At 40.2% G+C, this 12,535-nt stretch overlaps 1 protein-coding gene across 2 annotated transcripts in view; it reads left to right on the top strand.

Annotated features, from left to right (window-relative positions):
• The first annotated feature begins 356 nt into the window (after positions 1-356).
• Positions 357-12,535, top strand: part of TNPO3 (transportin 3) — a 66,619-nt gene continuing 54,440 nt past the window's right edge. The window contains exon 1 of one of the 2 annotated variants that reach the window (XM_080932035.1): positions 357-620. In XM_080932035.1, the coding sequence (XP_080788161.1) occupies positions 501-620 (120 nt within the window). In that variant the 5' untranslated portion in view covers positions 357-500. Of the gene's footprint in view, positions 621-9,052; positions 9,189-12,535 lie in introns of those variants that run through there. The other variant, XM_080932036.1, reaches the window with a different exon arrangement.

Consider the following 12,535-nt stretch of genomic DNA (forward strand, 5'->3'; position numbering starts at 1 on the left):
CCCCCTTGGTCCTTCCAGTCCAGCACGGCCACTTCCGGGAGGAGGAGGGGAAACATAGGAGGCGTGCCGGGAAGGAGGCAATTTGTGGTGCACCAGACGGAAGTGTGCCAAGTATACGGGCGACCGCTTCCGGTCCGGGGAAGCTCTGCTCATGTTCGCTGCATGGTTTGTGTCATGCGGAGGTAGGCCTCTGAGAGCAAGGCGGGAGGTGTGGAAGCAAGAACCCGTATCCGGACTCTAGTGTCTGGGATTCTGGCGGGAAGACAAGACAAAAAGAAGCTAGGAACCTGAAAACGACCTATCCGCTGTTTCCGAGGGGGCAACTTCCTCGAGGAACAACCCCCCCCCCCCCCTTCCCTGCTAACGGCCAGAAAGGTGGAGATGGCGCCAGTCAGGGAGCGGCTGTGGCCGAGACAGTGAGGACGCTTGAAGGCAGAGCAAGCGGAAGCCTTGGGAGAAGTTTCGGACTCTTTGCTGTCATCGCCGCCGCTTCCACCACCATGGAAGGAGCCAAGCCAACCTTGCAGCTCGTGTACCAGGCGGTGCAGGCGCTTTACCACGATCCAGATCCCAGCGGAAAGGAGCGCGCCTCGTTTTGGCTTGGGGAGCTGCAACGTTCGGTGAGGTTCGGGGAGAGGCCGTTCTGAACCGCGGGACCAGGGCCTAGTGGATCTAGGTTTGAGCTGAGATCCTGAGCCGGACGGTTGGTCTTGGGGGATCCACTCTCCGAAGGAGCTGGTGCCGTGGGGTGGGGCTGAGCAGCAACATCTATGCCGCCTTTCAGAAACTAGTGGCAACTGATTGGTCACGAACTGGCCCTTTCCCTATCCTGTAGAATCTGTTTTGTAGTTCTGTACCTTGTGGCATGGTTCTAGCCCTCCTTTAAGTTCCACCATTGCCTTTTCTTTTTAGGCCATGCTTCTATGTTTTATCCTCTTAAACCAAAGCCAGCCCCAAATGCTTCTCCACCTCTCACGTCAGGATGCTTTTGATACACTTTCCGTATTCAAGGGTTGCATCTGGCAATGCCTTTCCTTTGGTAGCATTCCCACCCTTCAGTTTTCACTCATGTTAGTCTCGAAATTTCTCAGGCTTCTAGATTCGTGTTCGTACAAAACTTCTCTCATTGGAGTGCAACATAATATAAAGAAAAATTATGGTTTCAGGAAACCTTTGGAGTTCTTTTGTTTTATATCTGATTCTTACCTTATTCTATATTTATATTTATAAGATGGGTATCATAACTTTTTATTAACCCATATAATTATATAAACATGTGGTGTAGTGTGTGTTTTATCTATTGTATTTCCACATGTTAATTTTAGGTTCATGTGTATTACTTTTTGACTCACACTTTGTATTTTCTTCCTTGATTTTCACACTCATCTTCGCTATGTCTTATTTTTATGAGTTTTAGTAGCTGGTGATTTTGCTGACAGTGTTTAGGTTTTAGTCTATGAACTCTGAAATTCTTTGAAAACTAAGGAGGCTCATGCAGACTAAGTACACGCTTTCTTTTTCTTTTCAGTCTAGCTTACATCTCTACCTCTATCTCGTCATCCTTCATCTTTACGTGTCATACTCACAAGCATGTTTTTGTTTGCTCCCTCTTATCTGTTTAACTCATAACTGATGTTTGATGGTGTTGTGTCCTCTTAAATAAGCACCTAGGTTGCAAGTACATAATTTTAAAAAGTATTTGCCGCTTTAACTTTGATAGTTACTTATAAATGTGACACTCACTTTCTTGTTTATAGTGTGGGAAGACAAGTAAGATTTTCCTGGGTGTGATGGCACTCAACTTTAATCTCAGCAGAGGCATTCTAATCTCTGAGTTCCAGAACAGCCTGGTCTACAGAGTTCCAAAACAATCAGTGCCATATGGAGGGGAGAAAGGTTCATCGGAGGCTTCCCATGCAGGCCTTGTGTAATTTTTAGTTCTGCAATCAAAGAAATTGCAGTTCCTCGATTTTCATACAGTTTTCTAAACTATAAATAACCTACCAGGTGTCCCTGCTGTGTATCTACTGATGGTTTTAAATCAGTACTGGAGTGCTTATCATGGGCAAACAACTTCTAGATGTTGGTAATTGGAAACAAAACACACAAATCTGTGCTAATCACATAGTATACTCATGATCTTCAACACAGAGCTTAAAGTATTTTCTTGGCTCAACCTTCCTCTCCCTAGTTCCCATTATTCTGTGCCATCTGTCCATCTTAGAATCTCAGCAGGAAGGTATGACCAACATGACAGTAATTAGCATGGAGAATTTTCTTTCTCTGTTTTTCTTTATTTCATGTATGTGAGTACACTGTTGCTGTCTTCAGACTCACCAGAAGAGGGCATCTGATCCCATTACAGATGGTTGTGAGCCACCATGTGGTTGCTGGGAATTGAGCTCAGGACCTTTGGAAGAGCAGTCAGTGCTCTTAACCACTGAACCATCTCTCCAGCCCCTTGTTTTTTGTATTTTAATCTTTTTTTTTTTTTTTATTAAAGGTACTGGGGATTGAACCTAGGGTCTCACATATGTTGGGCAAGTTGTTAATCTCTGAGCTGTGTTCCCATCCTTTTTACTTTATTTTGATACAAAGACTTGTTAAGTTCTCTAGGTTGGCCTTTAACTCACAATGTAGCCTCTAAGTAACCGGGATTACAGGCCTTGCTTTCCTTTATATGCCTGAGGAGAGTATATTATAAAGACAGTGTTTGTTTATAAAGTTGCCGCTATAATGGTACCAGAAGAGATAATATTATAATCTGTAGCCAATTTTTTTTTTTTTTCCTGGAAGGAATAGAGAGAGGAGCAGTTACTTGGCTTCTTTGAGGGAGAATGATGAGTTTCTGGTGAAAGAACCTGGGCTCCTTTGCAGTGAGGGAGGTGGAAGAATGAATTTGCTGACTCTTCTTCTGGGATTTTTTTTATAGATGGAGCCAATCAGAGCCAGGGGACATTTGGAGGCAGAGGCAGGTAGATCTCTGAGTTTCAGGCTAGTGTGCTCTGCATCATGAATCGCAGGACAGCCAGAGCTGTATAGAGAAACCCTGAATCAAGGTGGGGGAGGGGAAAGGGGAGAGACAGTCTGCTGGAGCAGAAAAGATAGTAGAAAAAGGGTGAGGAAAGCCTAGCATACTTATACATCATCATTTGGGCAGCTTCAGTGTTTAACTTTATTTACTGTGTATTATGTGTGTGGACACACTTGTGGGTTCTAGATATCCAAGATAGTCAGGTTTGGCAGCAAGTGTCTACAGGTTAAGTCATCTTATGTGCCTAAGCATTTAAATGAACAACTCAGTTAACACCTGGGCCTTTTCATTCCTTTATTTTCTTCAGGTCATGTAGTTGTACCCTGGATCTTGTTATTACCCAAATCACTTCCTCAGATACCGTTCTCTGGGCATAATTCACTGTTTACTGTTTTCTGGCTCAAGAATTTCAAGTAACCCTATTTTGAGTTTTTTATTATTTTGCCGTCTTGGATAACTTCAGTTTTTATCAAAACTTAAAAGTTTTACTTTAAAATTAAAAATTTTTGGGCTTGGGGTATTTTTTTTAAACATTTGTTTTCTATGTATATATAAGTCATTTGTTCCCAAATGTCCACAGTATAAAATGCCCACCATATATGTTCATATTGATAACCCATTTTCCCTGTTACCTTAAATAAGCTTGTAGCCCTAAGATTTATCAACTCCCAAAATAGCCCTCACCCCAATGACAATAAGTTTATTCTTGAGCCAAATATGAATGATCATGCTCTATAAACATGAATTCAGGGTGCCTTGATTTTGTTGTGTTATGGAATTGGTTACATGAGATTGTATTAGTTATGGGACAGCTCAGTGCTTAAGAGTCCTTATTGCTGAGTCAGCGTTCACGCCTCAGCACCTGTCTGGCGACACAACTTCCTGTGCTCAAATTCCAGGGGGTCTGATGTTTCCTTCTGTGTACATACTTAACACACACACACACACACACACACACACAGGGGGGGGGGAGGAAGAAATTAAAAAATAAAAACAAGGAAAGTCAAATCCAAGAATTTATGGAATATATTGGTGGACCTTTGGTTGAGCAGGTTATAGGAAAGAAACAGGGAAAACTGCTCCAGGTCTTTTGTTTTCTAGAGGATATTTTGTTTTGTTTTGAGACAGTTTTTCTATGTATGTAGCCTTGGCTGACCTGGAACTTGGTATGTATACCAGCTGGGCTTGAACTCAATGGAAATCTGCCTTCCTATGCCTCCCAAATGCTAAGATTAAAAGCATATGTCAGCACAATTGGCTCTAAGTAGGTTTTAGGTACTATCTGGTAACATTTTTAGCTTTTGGATTGGTAGAAGTTAGTGGTTACCTGAGAATGTACCTTAAAGTTTGAAGGACAATGAATGGCTATTGAGGGGTTAAAAATAGTCCAAGATAACTTGGCTCTGTATCTGCATCATTCTAACTTTCTATTAGACGTTCTAACCAGCCATTGAGCCTTACAGCGTCTTTAACACAAATACAGATTTTTGGTATTTGTTTGTTTTGTTTTTGTTTTTGTTTTCATTTTGAGACAATGATTCTCTGTGTACCCCAGGCTGTCCTGGAACTCACTCTGTAGACCAAACTCAGAAATCTACCTGCCTCATCTGCCTCCCCAGTGCCAGGATTAAAGGCGTGGGCCACCACTGCACTGCCTAGGTGTGAGTATTATTATTGTTATGAGTTTTAGAGTTCAACTTTATTCTTTTAAGTTAAGTCCTTCCTTGAATGAGAAATTCTCAAGCTTTTTTGGGGTGGGGTGGGAGAGATGAGGCAGAGTTTCATTATGTAGCCCAGGCTGTCATTGAATTCTGGATCCTCTTGTCTTAGCCTCCTATTAGACTTATAGTGTGCTGTCTTGTTCTAACTTTTTCTCAAAGGGGGGTGGTGGTAGTTGGAACAGGATTTTGCTACATAATTCAGCTTGACTTAGATCTTATTACTTTGTGGCTTAGGCCAGCCTTGAACTTGAGTTTCCTGTGCTTCAGCTTCAGGGTGGGCTACTGCCCATGTTGTTCCTTACTGTCTTCCTGTTGCTCATTCTTTTCTGGGTCACTTTACTTTGAGCAGAGTCCCCTAGTCTTGGGCCTGGAGATTATGAGTTAAGCTGCCTGTGTATTAGCTGCTCCCTTAGGGAATGAGGGAAGGTGATAGAACTCAAGTGTTCATTTAATCTTGTGTTTTTAGATGATATTCCTGTCCTTACCTGAGTCTTTTCCTGGGTATCCAGAGATCTATTTGAATCTTGCCAGAGAAACCAGAGTAAAAACCTCCTCTAGGATAGGGGTCTAACTGCTGCCTATACAGAGTTGGGTTGTATTTGAGGCTTATATAATTTTGAGCTTTAGGATTCAGTTTCCCCATCTAAGTTCATCCTATTCCCCAGGCAGATTTCAGCTTTTTTAGGTTTGTCCCATGTATGTGCTAGGTGATGGTGGCACTTGTCTTTAATCAAAGCACTTGGGAGGTTGAGGCCAGCCAGGGCTACACAAAACCCTGTCTTCAAAAACCAAAAACCAAACATCAGCAAAAAAGATAGTTTATGTATCTCTCTGGTTTCTAAAGTTTTGGTGTTACCGGTTTTGTTTTTGTTTTTTGTTTTTTGTTTTTTTTTGTCGTGTGGAGTTTTGCCTTCCTTTTTAGAAAGTGTCTCTTGTAGCCCAAGATGGCTTTGAAACCTCTTCAGCTCCTGATCTTCTTGCCTCTGTCCGACAAATGCTGAGATTACAGGTGTATTCTTGAAAGTCCAGGTAAAATAGGTGTTTTCTGCTGAACCTTTACTGACTTTTTTCACCAACATTCTTGGAATTCTGCAGCCATTGTGTTCTCTGTGGTATGTCACTGATAACTCCAAAATAAAAGAAACTAAGTTATTTTTTTTAATTGATCTTAAATTCTATGTAACAGCAGCTTGCACGTTCTGAATACTTAGTTTCCTTTAGCCATTTCCAATGTGTATACAAAATTAGACAATTTAGAGAGCTATGGGAAACCGACTGCCTCTTTCTAGAGTAATAATTATGCTGCTTAGTTGTTTTAAGTTGCTTCTTTTACAGAGACAATCTGTGGGCTAGAAGTTATCTTACATTGTAGTTCAGAGCTGGAGGTGTGGCTCAGTTGGCAGGTTGCTTGCCTAGTCTGTATGAAGCCATAGACTTGCTTCCCAGGTCTGCATAAGTCAGGTGTGGTGGTGCATGCCTATAATAACTTGGGAGGTGGAGACAGGAAGACAGACTTTGAGGTCAGCTGCATGAGGGCTATCTTAAAAATATCAGAGAAAGGCAGGCTCTGTAGTCCTGTTTGGAAACCAAAAGGAATGATGAAAAGTATTTTAAAAAGTAAGAAGAATATGAAATAAAGTCATGCCTTAATGGACTTAGTTGATATTTTGATACATAATTTGTCACATGTCCGTGAAAATTTTCTTAAAGTAGTATGTCAGAAACCAAGGTTACCAGCTTCTGATTTTTATTTCTTTTCCCTCTGGACATTTTAAGACATTTAATTTAGGAGGCAGAATAGTAAGAAGCAGGCCTTTCTGCTTATATGTGTAGCCTGTGCTTACCAGCTGCACTTTCACAGACAGACTTTCTTAGAATCTTTTCCTTTCAGTCACGGGTTGGTTCATTTTCCTTTGCTGGCCCACTGTTTCTTCCAGATTCTTCTTATACTTAGCAGGTACCAGATGAAAGGCAGACAGTGCAGTTGATGTCCTAGTTTCATCACCTGCTAACAAGTTACCTAGGCCTCTTCTGCCTGGATTCCCTTGTAGAGTATGGGTGACCCCAAAAAACTCTCTGCAAAGTCTTCACCTAGCTTAGGACTCCTTGATTCTTCTACTTAGGTATAATGTCTAGACCTTTGGTTTGTCTCTAGCAGTTGTATATTTTCTAATTTACTCTGTCTTTTATTGATCTATTTTTGTCCTCTAGTTAAGTGGCCTTTAAAACACAATGATTTTGGAAGAAAGCCTTTTTAGAAAATAAAGTGTTTCTATACAGCTTCTGAGGGTCAGTTAACTTAACGAATATAGGAGTGAATACCCTTCCCTTCACATTGGAAGAGGCTGAGTGTGTAAGTAAGCAATAAAGAGGAAAGGCCATCCATCCTAAGATCTGACTAATCTACTTGTAACATTCCATATGGAAGTGATTATTTTTATTATTTATGTGTGTTTCTTTGTATGAGTTGTGCATGTGAATGCAGTGTCTACAGATGCCAGAAGATGGTATTAGGTGAAGCTGGAGTTACAGGTGATTGTGATGATCAGATGTATGGTTGCTAGGAGGTAGACCCTGGACTTCTTCTGTAAGAGCAGTATTTGATCTTAACCAGAGCCATCAGTCCACCTCCTTTTGTTTTTAGAGACATAGTCTCACTATGTAGACTCAGTTGACCTGGAAGTTGTGTTGTAGACCAGACTGGCCCAAATTTATAGAGATTCTCCTGTTTCTGCCTCCCACTCTGCCCAGAGAGTATGATATTTTTTTATTGTGAGAAAAAAATCCAGAACAGAACTTAACCATTTTAGCCATTTTTGTTGTTTTGCTTTGAGATAAAGTCCCACTATGGATCCAAGACTGCCTTTGAATCATGATCTTTTTTCCTCAATTTGACCATTGATAGATTACAGGCTCAGGCCTGGCTTTTAAAAAATACTTATATGTATTTGTGTGTGGGTATATTACATGTGTGTGGGTACCTGCAGAGGCCAGAGAAGGCATCAGCTCCCTGGAGCTGGAATTAAAGGCACTTGTGAGCTGCTGCCCAATGTGAGTGCTAGGAATTCAACTTAGGTCCTTTGAAGAGCAGCAAGAACCCTAACTGCTAAGCCATCTCTCCAGCCCATCTTTTAATCATTTAAAGTGTCATTAGATACACGGACACTGTTTTTGTTACTATCATACATCTCTAGTATTTTTCCTATAAAAGCTAATTTATACTTATTAAAACACAATCAGTCCCTGTTCTTCTATACCATAACATTCTGTTGTCTTTGAAATGGATTGTTCTCTGGAATTAATACTTTCGTAGTGTTAGTTACAGACTTCTTTCGCTTAACACAGTGCTCTTAGGGCTTATACAAAAAGTCCCTGCTTTCATTTCTTTTGGGATATATGTTCAGAAGTAGAATTGCAAAGTTTTTTTTTTAATTTTAATAACTTTCTTAGATTTTTAGAATTTTAAGCTTTAAATGTGATAAAAATTAAAAATCTCATCTAGTATTTGAATTGTTAGAAATTTACGTAGGTTGGTAGGAATGAAAGTTTTCTGTATTTTTGGCTTTCAAGAAGCTGCCTTACTTGGGTTATTCATTTGCTCTCCAAACAAACGTTCTCTTCTACCTTGGCATTCTATTCTCCGAAGAGCAGCAAGTGCTCTTAACTCTCTCTCTCTCCAGCCCCAGGTCTGTTAGACTTACTACAGGAAGTTGAGATTAGACTATCTTGCCTCTATTCTTAGCAACTTTCATTAAATAAATCTGTCATTGGTTGGTTTTCTTTAAAAATGCATCAACCAAACACTTTGTTACTTTTCATGTCTCATTGGATATTACAGAAACTCATTTTGTTTGTCAGGGCTCTTAGGTTCTGTGGAGGATTTCAAGTAATTCAGTTTAGGTTGTTTTGTGCAGGATTAATTAGCAGTCATGGTTTGAGTCTAATTTGGGTGTGTGCTTTCAGTGGTGAAGCCCAATCATTGATTTTGGTTGGTTTGGCAGTTTTAGAGCTGTTGGTGTAGCAGTGAGTCCTGGAGCAACAGTGCATCATTAAAGAAGAAAAGAGGCACTTTGCAGATTTGCTGTGAAGTATATAATGAAGGACTTGGAGCTAGTGAAAGATTGCTGGGCCATAGCCTGTCCCATATTTATCACAGAGTCATAGAAATACCCTTTGAAAGAAAAGGCTGATGTAAAGACCTGTTCTGCTGCTTCTGCTGTGTGAAGAAGGTGATTGGAATTAGACCTTAAATGGAACATGTTCTCTTGTTGCAGTCTCATTGAAATGTGCTGCTAGTGGGAGCTGCAGCTTCCTCCTGCTGACTCTGAGCCCCAGGCTTCAGTTGAGATGACCCTTTGAGAATGTGGAGCTTAGTCCAAGCCTGAATTTCAGTGGGTAGCACCTGGCATCTGTGGCTAGAAAGTCCTTGAAGTGTAAGTGCTTTATTCTCTCCTTGTAAAGAGTCCTCTTTGTTCTTCTTTATTCCTTTTCTTTCTGCAGTTTAACAGGAAGGATGATGAGCAATGGGGTCAGAATTTGGTTGGCTTGGTAACCAAAGCAAGGTAACTTGTTACTGTTTTAAAGCAACAGGTCTCTTTTTCCCTCTCCCAGTCTCTAGAATGCAGAATGAAGAAATGAAATGATGAATTATCATTTCTCAATGTTTAGTATTGGCTGGATTATCGTGAATAGAGGGCTTTTCGGGGTAGGGGAATTAGATTCTGAGTTCAAACTCAGGATCTTACACACACATGCTAAGCAAATGCTCTATAACTGAGATATATTCCCAACATATACTCCTCAGAAGTGGGGATTGAACCTAGGACCTCATGCGTGATTGGTAAGCACTTTACCATTGAGCTGTATTCCCAATCTTTTCTACTTTGTGGTTTGAGACAGAACCTCTCAAAGTTGTCCAGGCTAGCTTCAAACCATCTGTATAGCCCAGAAAGACTTTAAAAAACAAAACAAAACAAAACAATTTTCTTAGTAGTTTTTTTTTTTTGCTTTGTGAATCAGGGTCTTATAGAGCCTAGGCTGGCCTAGAGCTCATATATTGCTCAGAGTGACCTTAAGATCTTGTTTGTCCCTCTTCTGCCTATCCAGTGCTGAAAGTATAGCATGTACCACCACTCTTGGCATTTAGTAGCTTTTGATTATCATTTTGCCTGGTTGTTTTACAAGTCATTCTCATAGTCTTATTCCAAAAGACAACTATTAGAAAGGAGTAGTGCATTCGAGTAGTATACCAGGCAACTTTAGGACTTTAAAGGTCTAGCTGGGCATGGTGGCTTGCACCTGAATCCTAGTACTTAGCAGACTAAGGCAGGGAGATGGTCATGAGTCTAAGACTAGTCTGGGGTACGCAGTGAGGCACCTTCTCTGTTTTAAAATTAAATTAGTAGGCATTTAGAATTAGAAAATACCTCTTCCCTTTTGGTTCTGCTCTATGTATTTTTACAGGAGTAATTTGGGAATTTTTCTAAGGTCAGTTTCCCACAAAATTGTCCTAGGAAATGTATATAGCTGTTCCCTATAGTTCAATTAAAAAGCAAATGCCTGTTTTCATAGTTTTATACTGTCACTGTGATAAATTTTCTGAGATAAACAAAAAGAGGAGAAAGATTGATTTAGGTTCGTGATTTCAGAGTTTTCAGTTCATAGCCATAAACCCCATGGTCCTCAGATTATGATGAGGCCAAGTATCATGCTAGGGAGTGCATGTGGGACAGAGCCGTTCATGTCATGGTCACTAGGAAAAAGAAAAGAAAAATGAGGGCCTTAGAACTAAGTATACCCTTTAAGGATGCACATACCTTGCCCTCCTACTTCTTCATCTAGACACCACCTCTTAAAATCTCTGTCCCAATAGTCCATTATGGTTGGGTTTTCTATTTTTAGTTGTATTTATTTTGTGTGGGGTAAGGACATGTGCATGCCATGGCAAATGTGTGGAGGTCAGAGGAGTCATTTTTTTTTGTTTCCATGGTGATCTCAGGGATCAAATTCAGGTTGTCAAGCTTGGGGTAAGAACCTTTATATGCTGAGTCATCTCAATGACCCTCATTTATGGATTAACCCATCGATGAAAGTTAAAACCTTTATGATCCAGCTACTTACCAATTATGCCACCTCTAAACATCGATGGATTGGTGATTTCAGTCAATGAGGTTTGGAGACATTTTAGTTCTAAATTATAACCTCCGTCTTGATCCCACAATAATTAGAATATGCAAATTTCCTTTCAGACAGAGTATTTTAGTTATTTGTCGAGTTGCTATAACAAAATACTTGAGAAGGCACTTTTAGGAAGGTTTGTTTTGGCTTACAGTGTCAGGGAACATAGGTTATCATGGCAGAAACAATGAGCTAGCAGAAATAAGAGGCAGCTAATGATGTTGTATCTACAGTCAGAAAGCAGAGAGCTACGAAAACTTCTGTTTAACTTTTCTTTTTTGTTTTAGTTCAGGATCTGAGCCTGTAGAGTGATAGATACCATTCACATTTAGGTTAGTTTTCTACCTCATTTAACCTACTCTAGATAATAATACCTCACAGGTATTCCCAGAGGTTTGTTTCCATGGTGATTCTAAATCTCATCAAGTTGAGTTTTCTACCTCATTTAATCTACTCTAGATAATAATACCTCACAGGTATTCCCAGAGGTTTGTTTCCATGGTGATTCTAAATCTCATCAAGTTGAGAATGAAGAATAATCGTCTCAGAGGGTCTCATGTAGCCCTGGTTGGTGTCACACTTACTGTATAGCCAAGCATGTACTTGAATTTCTGAGGTTCCTTCTGCCAATATCCTGAGTGCTCAGATTATCCTAGGATATAGTATTTGCAGTAATGCTGTTAACGCAGGGTCTTGTTTGTGCTTGGCAAGCATTCTACTGACTGAGCTGCATCATCCACAATGCCAACGTGATTTTCTATTTGGTTTAGTTGCCTCAATCTGAATATGCTGCTGCTTTTAGTATATTTCAGAAACTATTTTGAAGTATGCTCCTTCTAGAAGACTTTTTTTCTAGAATTTTCTCTTTCAAGTTTTTGTCTGAAAATTTTCTGCAACCCTATGTTGTGGGGACTCTGGTGATTGTCTTGTCCCTATTTCCTAGGTGTTGAGATTATAGTTGTGCATCTTAGTACATGAAACAAAACTTTCAGGTTTTAGATTTTAGCTAGAAAAAAACATCAAGGTTCTTATCACTAAAAATAAAAATTCAAGATCCATCCAGGAAAGGCCTGTGCAGTTCTACAGTTGAGAACTCAGAGGTATTTCTAAGCTCAGTGCTTGCAGTGCAGGAGTGAGGGCCTAAGTGTGGGTTCCTCAGAACCCACATAAGTCTGGAAGCAGGAGTGTGCTTCTGTAACCCTGAACTGTTAGGGGTCATGTGAAGTGAAGATCAGAACCCACAGAAGCCTGTGGGCCAGTCGCCTGACCTGCATAGTGGTGAGCAACAAGAACCCTGTCACAGCATGGAAGGTGAAGACCTCCACCCGAAGTTGTCCTCTGACTTCCATATCGGCATCATAGCACTGCTATGCTCTAAGAAAATGGAGTACAAAGGCTAAGTCATCACAGTAGAGTTTTACAGTTGAGCTGAGAGTCAAGGGTAAAATGAAAACTTACTATGCTAGAGACATTCTAGAGAAGTCTTTTCTGTTACTTTGTTACAGAATAAGTCAAACTAAAGTTATTGTTTTTGTTTTTGTTTTTTTTTTTTTTTTTTTTTTTTGAGACAGGGTAAAATCAGTAATTATGGTGCTGGAATGGT

The sequence above is a fragment of the Micromys minutus genome (assembly GCF_963924665.1).
Source record: "Micromys minutus genome assembly, chromosome: 18".
In the NCBI taxonomy this organism is placed as follows: domain Eukaryota; kingdom Metazoa; phylum Chordata; class Mammalia; order Rodentia; family Muridae; genus Micromys; species Micromys minutus.